General features: G+C 39.8%; 1 protein-coding gene across 7 annotated transcripts in view; it reads left to right on the top strand.

Annotated features, from left to right (window-relative positions):
* The window catches only part of OXNAD1 (oxidoreductase NAD binding domain containing 1), a 20157-nt gene extending 59 nt beyond the window's left edge, over positions 1–20098 (top strand). The window contains exons 1-9 of one of the 7 annotated variants that reach the window (XM_037384863.1): positions 1412–2775; positions 4476–4525; positions 4780–4942; positions 5247–5310; positions 8678–8784; positions 12291–12432; positions 15644–15886; positions 18759–18867; positions 19460–20098. In XM_037384863.1, the coding sequence (XP_037240760.1) occupies positions 2774–2775; positions 4476–4525; positions 4780–4942; positions 5247–5310; positions 8678–8784; positions 12291–12432; positions 15644–15886; positions 18759–18867; positions 19460–19614 (1035 nt within the window). In that variant the 5' untranslated portion in view covers positions 1412–2773 and the 3' untranslated portion in view covers positions 19615–20098. Of the gene's footprint in view, positions 1–56; positions 554–1411; positions 2776–4475; positions 4526–4779; positions 4943–5246; positions 5311–8677; positions 8785–12290; positions 12433–15643; positions 15887–18758; positions 18868–19459 lie in introns of those variants that run through there. The other 6 variants (XM_037384868.1, XM_037384866.1, XM_037384865.1 and 3 more) reach the window with 6 other exon arrangements.

Below are 20098 nucleotides of genomic sequence, written 5' to 3'. Positions count from 1 at the left end.
GGGCGGCGGGGCCCGCTGGGGAGCGGGGTGGGGGGGAGGGGGCAGCCGGCGCCGGCGGACAGACCCCCTTCCTCCCCGCTGTGCCCGGCTGCGGGGCGCCCTCCGCGTCTCGGCCCTGCCGATGCGCCCGAGCTGAGCTCCCTGTGCGGCCCCGGGGGCTGCGGGGACAGGGCCGGGGGCTGCCGCCGCCCTGTCCCTCCCCTCCCGGGGGCCGTGGCGGGGGCGGCAGGGCCGGCGGCCACCCGGCTGCTTCACGCCGCCCCGTGCCCCGGGCGAGGGGACCGCGTGGTTCGGCGGGGGCTCCTGCGGCCGCCGCCTTGCGCGGAGCGGTGTGGTAGCGGCCTGCGTGCGTGCCCGCGGCGCTGCGGCCTGCTGGCGGCCGGCCTGCCGGCTCGCCCCTGCGGCCCGGCTCGCCCAGCGCAGCGCTCTGCCTTCAGGAACCGGTGTAGGGTTGAGGAGAAGGAGAGGTGCAGCCGTGGATCTGAAGCGATATTTAGCCCAGGGCCAGCGGGTCGCAGGGCGAGGAGGACGGATGAATTGCCTGACTTTAATTGTAAGCGAGGAGAGGAGGGAACCTTAGAGGAAAGTAGGGTTCGTTTCCGTGGAGCAAAGGAAGGGAGGATTTGGAGTGGCTGTTTCTGTAAGGGCTTCGGCAAGAAGATAATACCGAGTAAAGGGAGATTGCCCCCCGGGGGCTGAAGCGCTGCGCTTCTGGGCCGGGCAGGGCTTGCGGGAGCAGAGCAGGTTGCAGAGGTGAGATGGGGAACGGGGGAGAGGCCCTTCACCTTCTGTAAAGGCGTGAGTCAGGCTCGGGTATGGTGTACGGGAACCAGGACTTGGTAAAAGAATTCTTGGAATTTGTGAGTTGCAGAGTAAAAATTACAAGTGATTTTCATTGTGACTTTCATGATTGGAAAGCGCTTGATGATCGTGTAAATGGAACAAGTATCTTGAACCACTGTTCCAGAGTTATTTTTTATTTAGGGTAGAGTCTCGGTCTTAAAGTAGTCTGTGTCAGTGGGATCTTGCAAGTTTGACTTCAAAGTTGTAGCTGCTACAATAAAATAAGGCTGACCTTTACGTTGTTTTCAGTATGATGTATTGATGTTGAAGGTTGGTTTGGTTGTTTGATTGGGTTCTTTTACATTTCATGTGTAGAACTGAATATATTTGCCTCCTAAAGTGGTACCAGTGAAAATGAGAATGAGGCCGGCTTTAAGTGACTGTCAACCTTGGCAGCAGAATTAAACCCGCTGTGTAAAATACGCAATTGAGAATCCGCATTGGATTTTAAAGTTAGGCCACTTATTCTACCAGCAGATGTCGCTGTGTTTAGTAGCGATTGCAGAAGGGGTTTTGAAGGATGTGAGGCGATTTATAAAAAGCAATACCAAAAAAAAAAAAAAATTAAACCTTTCTTCTCGGTCCTTGGCCTCCGAAGCAAAGCATCGAGCTTTTTTATTTTCATGTTCTGATGATGTAACTGAAGTCACAGCTATTGGTATAAACGGCTTACGTAAGAATGTCCACTTTCAAACATTCTTCGTTTTTACTTTGATTTAGTTAGTGTGGTAGAGTGAAAAGCTTGAAAGCAGCTTTTCACACAACACCCACAAAAGTATATCGCTATTATATCACACAGTCATTTGGCAACAGCTACCACAGCTGTTTCAAAGCAACTGCAATTTAAGAAACAAATTTGCTCCAACTCAGGTGTTGCCTTGAATCAAAAAGGAAGAAGCCTAAAAAAAGATGTAGGTGGATATAACCAACATGTGCTATCTAAAAAACTCCAGATCATTAAATGATCTCATGAATTTAAGTCACTTGATGATTTTTGAGCATTCTGGGTTTGCAGACTGAACGTGCTGAGTTAATGTGACTTCTTCATTAGGTGTCTACTTTGTCTTGCTAAAATATTTTAAGATTGTTAATAGTTTTGTTGTCAATAGCTTCTACACTTTTGCATGTAGAAAGTGCTAAAGTATTTTGTTTAAATAGAGTACTCTATGTGCTGTGGCAAAAAGGAATTAAAGTAATTTTGCTCCCTGGTGGTAGAAGTGTTTTAAATAATTCCACTTTGAAAAGTTGCAAGCTGCTGTGGAATTAAATGCTAAAAAGCTATTAAAAATTATGGACAGTTAAAAGCTGCAGGAAGCATTTCTTATGCTTGAAAGTGGGCATTCTGAGTAGTTACAGTAAGTGTATTTATTCCATTTCTGAGCAGCCTGATTCCTGAAAGTTCTGCCTCCCATTTGTACAAGATTACAAACAGGACAAATTACTAACAGCCAATGCAGCTGTTGGTGAAAGCCTACAGAGTATAGGCCTGATTAGTTAAACAGGCTGGATCGTTGCCATTTCAAAGGATTCAAAATGAAAAACAAAAACATTTTGAAAATAAATTACATGCTTTAAAAGAATGTGGAAAAAGAGATTTAAGTGGAAGTGAAAAATTAAGAATGATTTAAAGAAGCAATGGACTGCATCATAGAAGCAATGTAATTTGATAGGTGGTGATAATACGACAGAATGTTGCTAATCCATTTTAGGAAAAACAAAGGCAGATTTACAAGCAATGTGAAGTATCAGCTCACTATGAACCTGTTCCTAGACTTCGTAAATAAAGGGTATTTCTGACTGACTTTGAACGCTGTAAATACCAGTTTATCTTTCTCTGTCATAGCTCCGTTTGAGTATGCAGTTTTAAAGCTTCACACCAGCTTACACTGTAGTGCATGTAAGGGTCTGCTGCTTGCTTAACTGTTTGGAGATGTAAGTATTGTGTAGGTTGTGTGGAAGGATGAAGGCTTGTCATGGCTTAACCCCAGATGGTAACCAAGTACCATGCAGCTGCTCGTTCACTCCTGCCCCTGCGCCGCCCAGTGGGATGGGGAGGAGAATCTAGGGGGGGCGGGGGGAAGTAAAACTTGAGGGCTGAGATAAGAGCAATTTAATAATTGAAATAATAATAATAATGAAAAGGAGAGGGAACGGGAGAGGAATAAAATCCAAAGGGAAGAGAAAAAACCCAAGCGATGCACAGTGCAGTTGCTCACCACCCACTGACGGATGCCCAGCCCGTCCCTGAGCAGCGACCAGCAGGCTGCAGCCAGCTCCCCCCAGTTTTTATACCCAGCGTGACGTTCCATGGCATGGAATCTCCCTTTGGCTAGTTGGGGTCAACTGTCCCGGCTGTGTCCCCTCCCAATTTCCCATGCCCCTCCAGTATTCTGGCTGGCAGGGCCTGAGAAACTGACAGGTCCTTGACTTAGTATAAACATTACTTAGTAACAACCGAAAACATCCCTGTTGATGATGGAAACATCAACACTGTTCTCACACCAGATCCAAAACGCAGCTCTGCACCAGCTACTGTGAAGAAAATTAGCTCTATCCCAGCTGAAACCAGGACAGGGATTTATGCTTGGAGCAGGACAGTTGCAAGCATTGGATTAAGCCAGTCCCAGGTGTAGGCCTTGGTATTTTTAAGTTCCTGAGGTTTCTGTTTCTGTTCCTCAGTGCCCCTTAAGTGAAGCTTTACCATTCAGCATGTCAACCATCACCCTAATTCAGTATCATTCACAAGTTTGCTGGTGTTATGTTCTGCCTCATCATCCAAATTATCAGTAAATTTATTGAAATCTGTCAGCCCTGGTATCACCCCCAGGGCTCTTACTGTTACTAGGTGGCAACTGAAGCAGGTTGAAGCCATCAAGTCTTTAATTCTGTCTGCCCAGCCAGTTTTCAACCAGTCCAACAGTTCTTTTGACGTCATCCCTGTAGCACACACAATGAACAGATGCCTTTTCAAGGTGGTTTATTGTAGCCAGCCGGTGTTCCTGGCTTGATTTATGTTATTTCTCTCAGTCACGGTCCTTTCTCTTCTGTGGTACGTTCACTTACCAGACAAACTGCACTTCTCAGATTTCCCACAGAAGCCTGGATATTTGTATCTTAATAATGCGTATCAAAAACGACAGCACTGGAGGAAACCTGAGTGAGGATCCCGTGACGTTAGGTTATGTGTATGCTATGGGAGATGATGTCAAAGCCCACAGGACAGTCAAGGTGTATGGAGTCCACTGCTGGCCCCTTGGCTGCGTGACCAGGCATTTCATTACAGGAGGTGTTCAGATTTATCAAGCATAATTTGCCCTTGGTAAATCCGCGTTGAATCTCCTTGATTACTTTCTTAGCTTTCGTACAGCTAAGGGGACAGGCTCCGAGCGTTTTTGGTGGTGCTGACTGGACATGGGCACAGCTTCTTGCCTCTTTAAAAATGACCATGCATTAGCCTTTCTCCAGGCAGTTGGAGACTTTCTCTGATAACTGTTTTTCAAGCCTGTCAGCTGTGTTTCGTAGCAACCTTGAGTGTAACCCATCTGGCTGTGTGTATTTGAATACATCCCGCTTCTCTGAGTGGTTGCTGGCCTCACTCCTTATCCCTTTCCTTCCCAAACTGCTGGTACAAGGAGAGGTCTGGGTGCAGGCTTTGCTTGTGAAGATAGAGGCAAAAAAAGTGGTGAGTACTTCAGCCTTTTCCATATCGGCTGTGACAAGGTTGACTACTTCCCTATCAATTGGTGGATGCACGTTTTCACTTCTTTATGATACTTTTGTACTTGTAAAATTCCTTCTTCTTAGTCTGTACGTCTATTGCTAGTTTTAACTCCAGCTGAGGTTTGATCTTTCTGATTTAATGGAAATAAAGGGTGAAAACAAGCTATGTAAAACAGTGAGCATTTTATTTAACAAGTGTTTCTATGGATTTTTCAGGAGCTGGTGATTCTGAAGACGGCCCAGTCGTCATGGCTCATGCTACTATTTATGTAGGTTTTACTGTTCCTCAGTTACTGAGAGGAGCCAGCAGAATTTTTCTCACTCATTCTACATTGGTGGTGTTGAGGCACTGTGCTTTTTGTTACTGCACAGTGAACGGGTAGGTTATCCACATACAAAAGCTGCTTTTCTTTTCTTTTCTTTTCTTTTTTTTTTTTTGTTGTTGTTGTTAAAAGAGAATGTCATGGTAACGCTTGTCAAAATGAAGCTGACAGATTATTACGGACCTACAAATACTTATTTAACTCCCAATTATATATTTGTATTTAATTCTTATTTGGACTTACGTCATCTGTAGCCTGGATTACACTGGTAAATTGTTATGTTAATAGAAATTCATATCAGTAAGGGACAGTAGTGCAGCTGTCAAAATGACAATTATCTTTCTTTGCTTTTTGTTGCAGCACAATAAAATCAAAAAGGAAAATGGATCATCTAGAGAAGACAGCAAATAATTTTCGCCAGGAGGTTAGTGGTCTGTTCTTTAGGATGTAAGTGATTATTTTCTCTTTTGGTGTGAAGAAACTGGATAATTTTATTTGATTCTTAGGCTTCCTTTTGTCTTCTACTGGAGTCTATTGTACATCTTCTCAGTTTTCATATTTTATACTATTACAAGTGCATTTTGTAGTTAATGGGTGGAATATAATGAGTTATAAAAATTATCGGTGATGCGTGGTGTTGTTTATGTTGGACAACAAATTTAATAGAATTCTGGTCAAGTATGGATTATGATAAGTAACGAAAGCATGCGGATACCCATCATCTGTCTTCTCAGGCTTCTCAGATTTTCACGGATTTCTGGTTCAAATTTTCAATTAAAAAAATGTGGAAAATGGCCTTTTATAACATAAGAAGTAAGATTAGAAGTGTAGACACTTTGAAGGGAGACATGATGGCTGTAAAAAGTATCTTAGTTGCATCTGGTTTAATTCACAAGTATGAGAAATATAGAGCGTGGTTCTCCACCAAAATCCAGAAATGCTTATTCTGAAACTCAGCTTTGTGCAGTAAGCATTCTTCCTTATAAAGTTCAGAGGTGAACGTACTCTTGTATTTCATATAGGTATTTCCTTTCTGTAATGAGCTAAAGTAGATGTTTTGAAATTTTTAAATACAGGGAGACTATGATTTCAATTTTCAAATTCTCAGAAATTGAAGTTTAACTAGTGAAAACAGTTCTGCATTTTTCATAGACTTTTCCAAAATAGGGCACTTTTTTGACTGAAAAATCCCATCTTTAATTCCCAGGAGCTGGGAAACGGTGCCCAATTTTTCTCTATTGTTTAATTAGCTTCCTTCATGACAGGCCAGCCTCGCGCATGTGTCACACGGCAGGACAAACTGTTCTCAAGCCCATGACACGTTAATCTGCGTATGTGTACTTAATTAAGTCCTCCTCTGCTAGGTTTTTCCCTAACTGTAGTTGACGTAGTTAGTTGACATAGTAGGTAGGTAGGACAAATGCAGCCTGGTTCAGCCTGTTGCCGGAGCTGTCGGGGTGTGAGCCAGCTTTGGGAACCACGAGCCTCGGGGCTCTGCTCCAGCTACTCACAGCTGATGTCAGCTCCTGCTTGGGTCCGGATGGCACCTGCTCGTGGGCATCCAGCTGCTCAGGTGGATCCAGTTTGTGCTAAATTAACTCAGTACACGGAGGAAAGGCGTGTAGGGACAGGCACAGATACACATTCTTGTTTGCTGCTGACATGGAAAAAATTACTGCACTTTTGAGTTTTGCAACCTTTTTTTTTTATTTATTTTGGATATTTTTGTTTCCTTGGCTTGCTTGCTTTTTCTGCTCAACTGGGTAGCTGGAAAATACCTGGAGAATGGATCCTTACAAGGTGTTGGAAGCTCTGATATGGTGCAGGGAACTGTGTAAGGCCTGAGGAAGAGAAGGAAGCTGTATGGGATAGGTGAAAGAGCACGGCTCGGTTCTTGCTACTGCAAATTCTCTGCATATCAGAGGATTATGCTGTTTTTTTTAATGCTTGATTTATTCTTTGTTGCTTGATTTCCGACCACTTTAAAATCAGTTTATTTTAAATCCTCTGCTTGGTTTTAAATTCCATATAATCAGCAGTTGGCTTCCCTCAGTCTGTTTTGCCTTATTTGGCCACTTCGCTCTTGTAGAAAGATGAAAGAATCGTAGATCTGTGTTGCATTAGTGTGTATGCTACACAATGTCGCCTGTTGAGGGGTGGTAATGTGAAAGACCAGGGTAATAAAACATGCCCAACACTTTCCTGAAATACAGCAGCAGAGTCTGGAGTCCTGTGTTCTCATCCCTCTTGCTGCAGCCTTGCTCAGGGCCAGTTGGATACTCTCGTGATGGCCCAAAACACTGGTTGTATGTCTTTGGTCACCCTGACTCAAATTTAACTTTTGTAATAACTTTATACTGATTAAGAATTACATTTCCAGTGCTCTGTCAGATCTATCAGCCAAAGAACAAATTAGGGACTGTACTGAAGAGTAAAGAAGGGAGTGAAGAAGATCCAAACTTAATGTCAGTTTCCTGCACTTAAGGTTTCTCCATCAGAACAACGGATCATGTATCTGACGTTTCTCTTGTTAACTTAGATTGCATTCCACATTTAATACTGTCTGCTCAAGCGGAAAAGAAATGTATGCTACTTTTTATTTTAAGTTGGCAAATTTCCTGCTGTTTAATGGGACAGTGGACGTGTTCAGATGTTGCTTTATGAATAAATTAATTTCCTGCCATGTGTTTTAAATTAAAGCATAGTTGCTTAAAGTTTGGGGTTTTTTTTTAATCTGTTTGATCTTACACAAATGAGAAATGGTAGAGTTGTGGTGCTATTATTAGTATTTCCTAGTGTGGTAAATGACATCAGCTTTTTTTAACAGAATACAGTCTGTATATTGCCCTGTGTAGAAAATATTTAGGACATTACTTTCTTTGTAGAGGTAAAAGGTTAATAATTATAACTCAAAAATACCTGAAGAGGAAGGGCAGGGGAGGGTAGGGTATGAAAATCCATGTTGTACTATTGATGGGCATCGAAGACTTTTAAGTGGGGTATTCCTGCCCAGTGGTCCTGTTGCAAAATCTGCTTTTCATTTAGGAAAGCTTTTTTTTTAAAAAAAAAAAAAAAAAGCCAACAAAACCAAACTCTTTAAAAGTGGTATCAACTAGGGATTTTGGATCCTCTCCCATCTGCTCGCCAAACAAAACCTCTTCTGTTAACTAGCAATGAATGCTTGCGTTGCAGTTTTGCCATGTTCATAGATCACCTCAAATTGGTACGTGTGTAAACGCAGTAACACAAGGCTTGTTGGCTTTCTTTCATTATTACATTATGCATTAATCCATAATCTTTCAGTAATGCATTGAATTATTTAAATTAAACTAGATACAGATCCAGAATTCTCCCTAGAACTTCAGTAGCAGCTGATGTTTCACACATTTCCTTTGTCAGTCTTTATATTGGAGATCTTTTTACTCTGTTGCTGTAAGATACAGGAGTGTTTGCCTTGTATAGATATTAAAAGAATCTGAAAAGTGGTAACTAGCAATTGCTTCTCATTATGTTCTCTTCAACTGAAATAAAATAAATTTGTACATAATCTTAGAATAACCCTGACAAAAGTGACAAGACATGTCAGGCTGTACCTAGAAAACCATTTCTCTATTTGGTGACCATGTGAGTCCATTTTTGTTTCTCTACCCCAGTGAAAAAATACTAGTGCTTTAGCTAATGAAATGCCACAGATAACACACAAAGTGGTGGGTATCTCATATGTGGATTCTGGAAAAATTTCGCTGCAAATAGTATCTGTGTAACACAATGGCTTATTTTCCTTTTGTTAGGTAATTTCACAAGCAAAAGTGTGTGAAATCACCAATGAATCAGAGACAGTCAAAAGACTTCGTTTGGCTATTGCAAATAAAGATTTTACTTTCAAAGCAGGACAGTGGTAAGATCTTCTGATATTTGAGGGGAGCATTACTAACAGAAGTCCACTATAACAATATGTTGAAAGGCCTCTGATACTTGAACCTTTGCAAAAATCATTAATTTATATAATACAGTGTTTTATTATTGATTTCTCTGTTTAATACCTGATATGTGGCATAATTTTAAAGTAGCCATTATTAAATATGCTAATATTAATTTTAAAAGGGAAAAAAATTGATATTCCTTAACTGTTCAGTTTGAATGTTTTGGTATTTTCCTCTAGTTCACGTTTATTACATTTTTTCTTCGAGTACTTTGAAGTACTCCACACTTTATTCTGCAAGCTGTCTTTACTGTCTGTCTTTACTAGTTATTTTTACAGCCAAGCTGAGACTGCTGATTTGCAAGTTACTTAGTTTTATAATTAAATCAGAATTGCCTGTTAACTTTTATTTCTTCCCCTAGAAGTTTCCACTCTGAAAATTAAGCCTCTTAGGTCAGATTAATATATAAATACAGATAGACAAACTTGAGAATAAAAAAACTTGAATTATTAAGCCTTTGAAATAATTAGCTGTTTGTTTAAGCAACCTTACAGCTTTTTTTCCCAGGGAAGCAGTGGATTTTCATGTTTGTCTTCCTTCCTTGTTAAAAATATGCCTACTCAATCACTTTTTTTCTCTTAGAAATTAATTTAAAACTATAAGTAGTTTTGGCATTGGACATTTAAATTTTCTTAAACTTTTTCTTGGCTTAGGCCATCTGAAAGTGGTTTTGCTGGAATCAAAGTATAGCTGCTAGGGTATTAACAGCATATGTTACTCATGTAGTGTTAATATGCTGGCTTTTAAATTTAGAACCAGAACACAAGATGTTGATTGCAATAATTTGTTTGTGGAGTAATTTGCTGCAGTTTTTGCACATGTGCAGTGACTCATATGAAATTCTTGCTTGCCAGTACTTGGAAAGTGCGTTTACTCTCCAAAAATGTTTTAGAAATTATAATGCTGAAAACTGAAAGCTTTAATTATAATTACTCTTTTTGATGTTCTTCTTCCTTGAAAGTATTCTAATGCTATCGTAAGGTATACAACAACTTTTCTATACTTGTAGCTGTAAATTGTGGTTGCATGTTTTGATGAGCAGTACAAAACACCAGGCCACCATTTCCTGAGCAGAAAAGGCTAACTTGTTACAGTTCGCCATGGTAAGATGTTACAGCCAAAGATTATCACTAAAATGTATATATTTTTTGAAAGTGTTCTAATTACCAAGTTTTTCAGAAGCAGAAGTGATTTTGTTTTGCAAGCATACTAACACATACTGGTCTTTATCTGACTTCAAGTAATGCTGAAAAGACTTGTTGCTGTTACCCATTTTGATTTACTAAAATGTGCATTAAGGTATATACGTGTTATAAATACTTGGAAGAAGTAGCTTTATGGTTTTAATACATGCTATAAATACTTTGAAGAAGTGGCTTTATGGTTTTAATGTTTCTGATCTCTTCCTCCAGCATTTCTTAAAAGATTTGGCTTAGGTAGCCTTTAAAAGGTGTGAAATGAAAAAACACCGTAAGATCTCTGGTTTACCTCTTTTTGCGCCTCTCCTTGTGGGTTTATGTAGTTGCGTGGTTTTTTCTTTTTTTTCCATACAACTACTCTTTCTGCTTGAGCCGTCACAGATAGCATTTCTTCAGGAGTCCTCTTATCCTTCCTACACACAACTGAGACAAGCCATCAGAAATACAAGCTATTCCGCTGTAATGCAGTATAGTATGCCCTGAAATTGCTCATAATTATGCAATTGGGAAAGAAATACTAATATAGAAAGAAATTTATGCCTACGTTAGTACTTTAGAATGGCAAAACCTACATTTGACTTGGGTTTTACAGGATCCTTTGGTTTTGTATGGATGTTTCCCCACCAGGCACCAATAATGTTTCCCTTACACATCAAGTAGAACATTTTGACTTGAACGTAAATTGTTACTTTACAGCATAAATGTAATGTTTTTTCTTTTCGTTGATGTAAGTAGTAAGGTGATTTTCCACCAGAGGGTGGTAAAGAGCTTTAGTAGCATCTTGAGGTGTTCTTTGAGACAATAAATGCTGAAATAGGAGAGATGTCCTTTCTAATATCTTAGATCCTTACAGCCAGGACAGCTGCGTCCCATGGTCGGTGGAACCTTTCATGTGCAGTCGGATACCTTTATACACCATCTCGTTTATTAGCATAAAGTTAAATTATCGCTGTAGTATTGTATATATCACGCTTCGTGCATTCTTTGAGAGAAAGCCAGGCTATTTCTCTTTGAAGGGTGAAGCTTTGTGGGGAGGAAACAGGCAAGATCTTTTCTTTAAAAAGTAGTGACCTATTCAAAGTGCTCCTCTTCTCCCTCGAGAATTTGTGATCTTGGTGAAGAATACAGCCATGCTGTTCAAATACTAGTGCAGTGGAAGCCAGTGTGTATTTCTTGTTGCATTCCCATGTAACTAATACTGAGCCAGCCTGACTCAGGCTCGAATTGAAAAATGCTTCTCTAGTACTTGGCATTGCTGACCAGTATGGTTCTTTCCCAACTGGAGCAGCACAGTTAGTTTTAAACATTAGTTTTCTTTTGAAATACAGAGATTTTGTAATGTGCCGTAGAAAATTAAGTATTTAAAGATCTGTGCAACACAGAGGGGTGTAAATGTTAGGTCCTAAACCAACTTTTAACCTTTTCTGATACTGTTTGGAATATCAAAGCCTTACTTTTCTGAAAATGAATTACAGCTCAGATGTAGGAATGGCGTGCCTTCCATGCTCTCTGATTGCTGGTGTTGCAAAAGCTTAGCCATATGTTACCTTCTAATCTGTGGAAACCCACGTGTGGTTTTTAGCTTAAAACCAAACTTGCAGTAATTTATTCCAGTTCAGTTCCCTATCGAGTAGAAAGCGGGATCTGCCACCGGACGGCACTGCAGCCCAGTCGGTAAAGCAGTTCTGCTGCTGGGAACTCATTTTCCATATGAGACATTTTTTACAAACCGTGGTTTTATTTCAGATATTTCATCTTCCCATGAAAAGAAAGTGTGTAATCTAAAGTAATTTCCCTAAATTAGTTTCCCAATCTTCTTACGTTTGAAAATTGAAGAGCCCATCAAAGGGACCAAAGAGAGTGGGATTTAAGCCGCTCTATCAGTCCGTATTGTGGTTTTGTTTTAATACTTAAAGAATTTATTCGAACATTTAGAATTCTAGTCTGTTGTAAGATGTGGCATCTAATGCTAACAGCAGAACAGTTTAAAAACCTGCTATTTTAACAAAGGTGATGACATGTTTCTGGATGAAAATAATTCTTAAGGAAATGGCAGTAGTCAAGATTAAATCCTTTTTTGGAAGTTATGTTATGGAAATGAAGATGTCTTTGTAAAGGAAGGATAATTGAAACAAAGGCAGCCATTTTGTTTTGGTTATTGTTTTCCATGTTTGGGGTTGTTGGCTTTTTTAAAAAAAGTTTTGTTGCTGGTCTATTTTTAGGGTTGATTTCTTTATTCCTGGAGTATCAGTAGTTGGGGGATTCTCTATATGTTCAAGCCCTGGCCTGTTGAATCGAGAAGGAGTGTTAGAGCTGGCAGTAAAGCACACTGTTCATCCTCCTGCTGACTGGATTCACACTAAGGTAAATGAGATTAACTGTGAGGTTTGGCTTTTTTCTCCCCCCCTCCCCCGCCTTTTTGGGGGGTTGGAGGGGGTGGTGTGTGATTGCAAATCACTTTTTGCTGTCGACTGCAAAATTCCTGTTGACTTGTGCAACCATTTTTAATACAACATACATTCTAAAACCTTTTGTTCGGTAAGAGACTGAAACGAGGTGTATGTGTGGTAATATGGTAGTTGTCATCTTTTGACTCCAGTTGTGCTTGGTGGACTTACAGTGCTGTTCTAGTGCGTGTAAGGGTTCACGCTCTTTTGGAATTAATGAACTAGAAAATGTTGAAAATCCGTTGTTCTAACCTGTGTCCCTGAGAACAGGCTGTATCACACATTACAAAGTTACATCTGATAATTTGTCATCATTCCTGGGCATTTCTACAAATATAAACTGGGAGTCATTGTCAGATAAATATAAATTATTGGGGGAGGGGGGCAAAGGGAGATACTTAGATCAGTTTTTCTGAAATGATAAAACAAATACTTCAGAATTCTTACAGTATTCTTTTAAATATGCAATATTTTTATAATATTGACATAACCCAAGGCCTGATTTCTGCTATATTCAAAGTAAAGTCTGACACTTTGGCCTCTTGCAGTGTTTTGTTCGTCTGTTTACCCCATTTAGTTGTAGTCAGAAGAGTCCTATTTCTGCTGCCGATCATATTTCACAGATGATCTGCCCTATCAACTTTTGTTCTTTTCACAGCCCCTTGTGATCTATCCTGTTTACTGTTCTCTGCCTGACATTTGTACTTCTTAAATATGGCTGCAAAGTTAAAATTGACAGATTCTTCTAGATTTATAAATAGTGCCGATTTGTTCGGTGGCCAACAGAGTTACAGTAAAGATTGATGCAAGCTTCCTAGAATTCAGAATATGCAGAGTGGTGCTAATCTAGTTGTTAGCATGTGACCATCCACAGTATTTTAATTGGTGTCATATCAAGTTATCTCCACTAGAACATAAACAAAATAATTCTTTGAGATGTTGTGTAGAACTTTTAGTGCACGTGCCAGCAGACCCCATAATGCCTAAGATGGTTGTCTGGTTTTTGGTGTTGCTCTTCAGAGAGAATATGAAGGCCTTACTTCATAATTCCCAGTCTCTGGACACTCTTTTAGGATTTTTGATGTCGTAAGTTTGCTGTTGCTGAGTTTTCTTGTTGAATTTATAGGAAAAGCTTTAGTTAGTGGGTAAGCTAGGTCAAACCTGATACTGTGGAGAAACCTCCAGGGTATATATGGACTCTTCTAGCTAAACAAAAGTGTGTGCTTTTCCTTAGGAAAGAAGAAGAAAAAAATCGACCTAGAATTTGAGAAGGTTGCATATGTGGTGAAAAATCTGTGGTACTTACTTGTTTAGAAGTTATTTCTAAAGCAAGTTGGTATCTCAGGATAAAAGATGTTATGGGAACAGTTTGTACTCATTTACTCACTGTATTTGGGATTTTTCAAGGTACTTATTTTTTAATATTGCTGTATTATAAAATCCTAAAGCTTTATAGCTTTAGGACAACACAGCCTTTTCTTTAGAAAAATGTCTATGTATTTTATTGATTGCTTCACTTCTCTGCCTAAGCTGTTTCAGTGCTGTACTTACAAACTAGGCTAAAGGACAACACTTTCTCACTGTGTTACTCCAGAGTGGTGGTGTTTATTCTTGAGTATTAATTTACTGTTATCATTGTCATGGCTAAAGCACTGAAATATGTGAGAGACTGCTGATTAAGAGAGATTCTTCCTGTGTCCTGTGTCCAGTCTTGATGAGTTAGAGCTGATTAAGGAGGCAAATTAGACAATAATGAGGTTGTTTCTCCCTAAAAACACTTATTTCCACAAAGGGTACCATATTCTGTATCGTCCTTCTGCCACAAGAATCTGGAACACTTCTGGATTTGTGCATCTCTAAAACAGAGTAAAACATGGTAGGAAAGCCTGGCAGTGTATACTGAAAAGGGAGAGAGAAATTATTTTCACCTGAGTGCTGGTTTTCTTACACTATAATTGAGAGGGAATACTTCATGCAGTAATGAAGAAAGGCAAGAAATGTCGGGGGTTGTTAATGGTTAATGCTCACTACTTCAGGAACCTCTCTGTTCTGTGCAGTACCTGCATCCAAGGGTCTCCTCCTTCATCCTGGTGGAATTGTTACGTGTTTAGATCTTTGCTGACAACACAGTTGTCGTTAATGGAAATCCTTTTGGTTTAGTTACTGTTTCCTGATATCAAAAGTTTTTTTGGAGGGAGTGTTTTTATTCTGTGAGTGAGTGACTGCTAATTTATCAGCAGTTCCTGTAGCTTTGCTTTTTTTCTTTCCTCCTGTCCCACCTTCATTAGTTTCCCTATTCTTTTTATTTTTTAAACACTATATATGGCCTGAAATGAGTTCTGTGTTTCGCTCCGATTTGTTGTTACCTTGCAGTGATGTGGGAGAACTCACCTGACTTCTCTGTACTGCAGTTTCGCCCCTCATACTGGGATGCAGTGCTGGTTTACCACGATGATACTGACCCAAATGTTTTATTTTTGGTTTAGCTTTAGTGTTCCATGCATCAAAAAAACATGCTTTGGCAAATTTCCCTAAGAGATAATTTATGTTCAAGTGGAGAGGAGGAGAGGAGGTTTCCCCCTAATTTTTCTTATTCTGCAGCTGGAAATGCAGAAGTGGTTCTGCAGGAAATATTTTTGTGGATACTTGCTTCACTTCTGGGTGTGTTTTATTTTTTAGGAGTGGGGACGGAAAAAAAACCTTTTGCATCTGTGCAACTCATTCTGACTTCCTTCTGTGACCTCATAGCAAGGCCTTTTTTGACGGGAGCCTGGGTTTGAGTAAAAGTGTGATCTCACATGTTAACCTCGGGTTTTCACAACCACATACTGCTCTGGCATGAATCATTCGTCTTTCAACTCTTATGGGGGTGGGAAGGGGGAGTCACCATCCTGCCTTATCAGAAGACTGAAACTTTTGAAAGTAGAACTAGATTCCTAGAGACACTGGAACTGATTGCTTCAGTTAGCTGGAAACTCTTTATTTTAAGGTATTTCAGTTTTGCCTCACTGGTCAATAAAAATAAAAAAAATCACAGCCCAGCGAGTCCTGTGACTGTGGTGCAAGAACAGTAATATTTCAACTTCTGCTTTTAGTTTTGAAATTAAATATCTTCTTTTCCATCCTAGTGTACTGTTGACTCAGAAGTGGCCCTTCGAGTGGGAGGTGATTTCTTCTTTGATCCTCAGCCTGGTGACTCCCCTGTAAAACTAGTGCTGATAGCAGGAGGTGTTGGAATTAACCCATTGTTTTCTATACTGCTACATATAGCAGATCTTCATGGATACCAAGAGGGTAAAGGAAATGGATACAAAATGGGAACAGTGAAGCTGTACTACAGTGCAAAAACTACAAGTGACCTTTTATTTAAGGTAAAAAAAAGTGGTTTTTTTTTAAATAGATCTCAGATACTTAGCTGTTAGTGTGTGTATCATTCTGTTGCCAAATTCCAGAGAGGCCCTCTGCGTAACACACTGTACAGAGACAAAAGTCATTTTCTGCCTCGAATCCTGTGTTTTCTGCCTCAAATCCTGTGTGTGTTTTGTTAGTTACTTGTGCCAGTGTACAAATTAAGGCTTGCATTGGACATAGCTTGACCCATGGACTTAACTGCTAAGTCAATTAGGCCTAAATTTTACTACAGCCCTACATTTTACTGTAATTTCACGAGAGCATCATAATATACTAAAGCTTATCTATACTGTAAGATAGATGTGTATACACACACTAATGGTATGCATAATGCTATATGCTGTAATACTGAAACCACATAGTCTCAGTATAGATTGTATTGAATTTAAAGACCGGCAAGAGCAATTACGACCAAAGGAAATGCTTTCTAAAATAATAGCTGAGCTTTATTGATAATGCAGTAGTTACTATTGGATACTAGTGTATGACTGAAGGATTTATAACCCTTTGTAAAATTGCTTGTGTAGTAAGTACTTCGTCAACATTTACTTAGCAGTTAAAGTTCAGTTGTCACACTCAGCCATTAAGGCTCACTGATAACATTTTTGGGTCAAATCAGCACAGCTTCTATGAAGAGGCAGCTGATTTAGGTTTCTTTGCAGTATTGAAAGCTTTTGGTTGTAAGATAAAGGTGAAAATCTATCATGATTCCGGAAATTGTGTATAGGTTCCATCACTAGTTTTTCTTCTGTACTTCTACCATGTTTCTAGATGTGAAGATGTTTGCTTTCTTTGAAAAGTCATTTGTTTGTGGCTAGAAGCAGAATAACAAACTGGAACCTAGCTGCTCTTCCATTTGGCCAACGACTCATCACCCAGTCTGTTCACAATGTTTTTCAGCACAGGAGCTAGGCATCTCCCGAGTTCCATCTCAGCAGTGTTACGACAGCAGTGCTTTTGCACTTGAGCTTCTGGGAGAGAAGAGAACACAATGATATGTTGCAGTGCTTAAAAAACATCCTTCTGTTCATTCTTCACGTGTCCCTCAAATCTAGAACATATATATGAAAATTCTTTACTTCTGCGCAGAGGACTGAGGAAGCAGGATTACTAGTCCTAATGCTCATGTGATATACATCTGTACAAATCTCTGTGAGGAACCGCTAGGTTGGCACTCATGGTTTGGAGGACCTGTTCCCTATAGAAGCACCTGTGTGTAGGCTGACAAGGACAAAGGGCAACGCTCAAGTAATTGGTTTAATACTGGCCTTTGATGTGCTCTCCTTTCACAGGCTGATGCGCTGCTTTCGAGAACCTCATTGTTTACAATGGTAGAAGCATACGGTGTTAGAAATACAAGACAGCATACTAACTTTGCTGCTTCAAGATGCCATCTAGCTGTGGGTTTTCTTGATTTCACGAGGACTGAATGTGACCCTTCTTTCCCTACCGTGGCTGGGACACTGAGGGATAGGTCTTCTCCCTTAGGTCTATATTGCTCAGCTGTCGTCTTTGTGCACTGACTCACTAGGCTGTGAGGAGCCTGCTGAGCTGTTGAAATTCTCCTTCATTTCAGTTAAAGGGAGCGTTTCAGTTAAAGTATCCTCTTGCCTTAGGATACTAGAAAATACTACTTTGGCGGTTGATCTCACATGTATTTGCCACTTTCTGTCCATGTCACCGCATTACAGAGTGATGGCTTACCACCAGGTGTTGCGGATGACTGCCCGATTATTTAAGTTCTACCTTGGGCGTGCTTTCTGGCTTGGTGCTAGGATTTCAACTTGGCAGGACATAATCTGTTTCCAAAATGCTATCAAATTGTATGTGGTTCCATATGAAGGGGACAGAAGTTTAGAGTCGCATCCAGGGCAGTGAAAGCAGGAGAGTGTTAGAGGTGGTAGTGGAGTGGCGTACAGCAGCGTTGGTCTGTGCTGCTCCTCATTCCGCGTCTCTTCAGGGAGCCAGAAACAGGTTTGTCTATAAAGTAGAATGTCTGGGGTTTTTTGTTAAGCAACCCATGGCAGACAGTTCAGTGTAATAACTAGTTAGCAAGCAAACACATTTAAAAAAATGAGCTAATTTACCTAATGACAGAGTAGAAGGTATCTTTATTTCAGAATATTTTAAGAAAGAATTCCAGTGTCTATTCCAGCAGTGAAAATCCCAAATAGCGCAGAATCTAGACAATAACTAAATCTTAGTTTCAGAACTAACTGCAGCATCTGACTGACAGGTTTGGGGTTTTTTATTGTGATTTGAACTGAAGCCGCTGCGTTTTTGGTGGTAACTATCACAGTTGTGACTTAGGGAACTGAAAATTACAGTTTCTACTCTGGTAAAAATAGCATTTACCATTACCACTGTAGTTGATTTTACTTGGAGAACACGAGAGAGTAAAGGATCGGTCTGGTAATCTTACCAGATAAAGCAGACGAGACTCGAGAAGTTCCTAACAAATGGTGAATACATACTGCAGGGGGTTTTTAAATGGAAAACCCATATGGAACTGGAAGGAGGAAATGGTAAGAATCTATACGGGGAAGAAATCGGGAAAGAACGTAACTGGTTCTTAGGTCCAAATCTTACAAATTGCAACCTACTGCAAAAAAGGAGAAAAGTCCTAAGACCGTAGTTGGTAGTATATTCACATTCCAGGTGTGGAACTTCCGTGTGCAGGTCAGCTCTGTGAAATCAAACCCATCAAGTTCTCAGCTCTGAAATGCAAGAGTCTTGGTACTCAGTAACAATCACCGGTGTTCTGGGACTGTGTGCATACATCTGCTTTGATTTAATGGCCTGTGGTATAAGCAAGTGTGTTTAACATTACAGAAAAATATTCTTGGTTTGATGAATGCATTTCCTGGGAAGATCACATGTCATTTCCACGTTACCCAACAGAGTTCACAGATCTGTAAAGAACTTCAGCCACATGTTACAGGTAAATATAATGGCAGTATACAGAGATTATATCTAAAGTCTAAGTTTGATTACATCCTCATATAATTTAGTATTTTTTCCACTTAAAGATTCAAAATGAGTTAAGAGTTAAACCTAAGTAATTTCACTCTACATCTTATGTTTTGGAGAAGAAAATTCCCTTTGCAGTTTTTGTTTTCATTTCTCTGTCAGTTCTAAACTTTATACTGGTATTTCCCACTGCAAACTTTATCCCAGAAACTATTAAGCAAAGTTACCTCACTTAAGGTGGGATTGGTGAAGGATAAGCTGTTTGTTCATTTCTGTTGAATTTGTGTTAAGAGATACTTACCTATTTATTTATCATCTGCATGTGGGATTTTTGGTTTTATGTAAGCCATGTTCCTCTTCCCAGGCATTCCAGCTGGAAGTACTAATCTAAATCCCCAGAAGAACTAATGGTTTTGGAAACCTCAAATCTTGCTATTTATTATCCTTAAACAGGCCTGGCATTTTTAAGAAATCAGTGCTTGAAATAGCTCTAACCAGTCGTTCTTTTTGAAATTATATCATTATTAATATTTGCTCTCATTTCTTGCTTTTTTCTTTGTCAGAGGGAAGAATATCTGAAAAGGATCTGGAAAAGCATGTGTCTAAAGATACTTTATGGTACATTTGCGGTCCACCTCCAATGATAGAATCTATATCCAAACTACTGTCTAACATTGGCGTTCCTAGAAACTGTGTTTTCTTTGAGAAGTGGTGGTAGTAACACCTGCTGAACAGAAAGTATATATTTTTTTAGTGTATTTTGAGAAGCTGAAAAGTACAGAAATGGACTATGAATTATTTGCCAGATGCCGCTTCATACAGAGAAGGCATCCTCAGTCATGATGGTGTTCCTTTAATTTAACTGTAATACACCTGTAATACAGTGCTGCTGCTTTTGGGGGAAGAAAAAGTGATTTTATATTAAAGGCATTAACTGTTCTGGTTTTTTGATGGCTTGCCTAGTTCTTCTGGTAGCAGCATATTTTCACTTTCTACACTCGTTTTGTTAGTCAGCCTTTAAAAGACTTTCAGTGCCTGATTCAGCAGTTGCAGAGAATTAGTTGTGCAGTAAAGCCAGGTCAGTTTAAAATAAATAATAATTCAGGCCACAACTTCTGAAACTGCTCCAAATTCTTGTGCTAATGAGTCGACACGCTGCCTTCCCCAGTTCTATATAATAAATTAATATTTTTATAGAAGTA

This window comes from Falco rusticolus, chromosome 4, assembly GCF_015220075.1.
Source record: "Falco rusticolus isolate bFalRus1 chromosome 4, bFalRus1.pri, whole genome shotgun sequence".
NCBI classification, from domain to species: Eukaryota; Metazoa; Chordata; class Aves; order Falconiformes; family Falconidae; genus Falco; species Falco rusticolus.
Note: the sequence above shows the minus strand (reverse complement) of the source record. Positions and strands in the feature narration are given on the sequence as shown.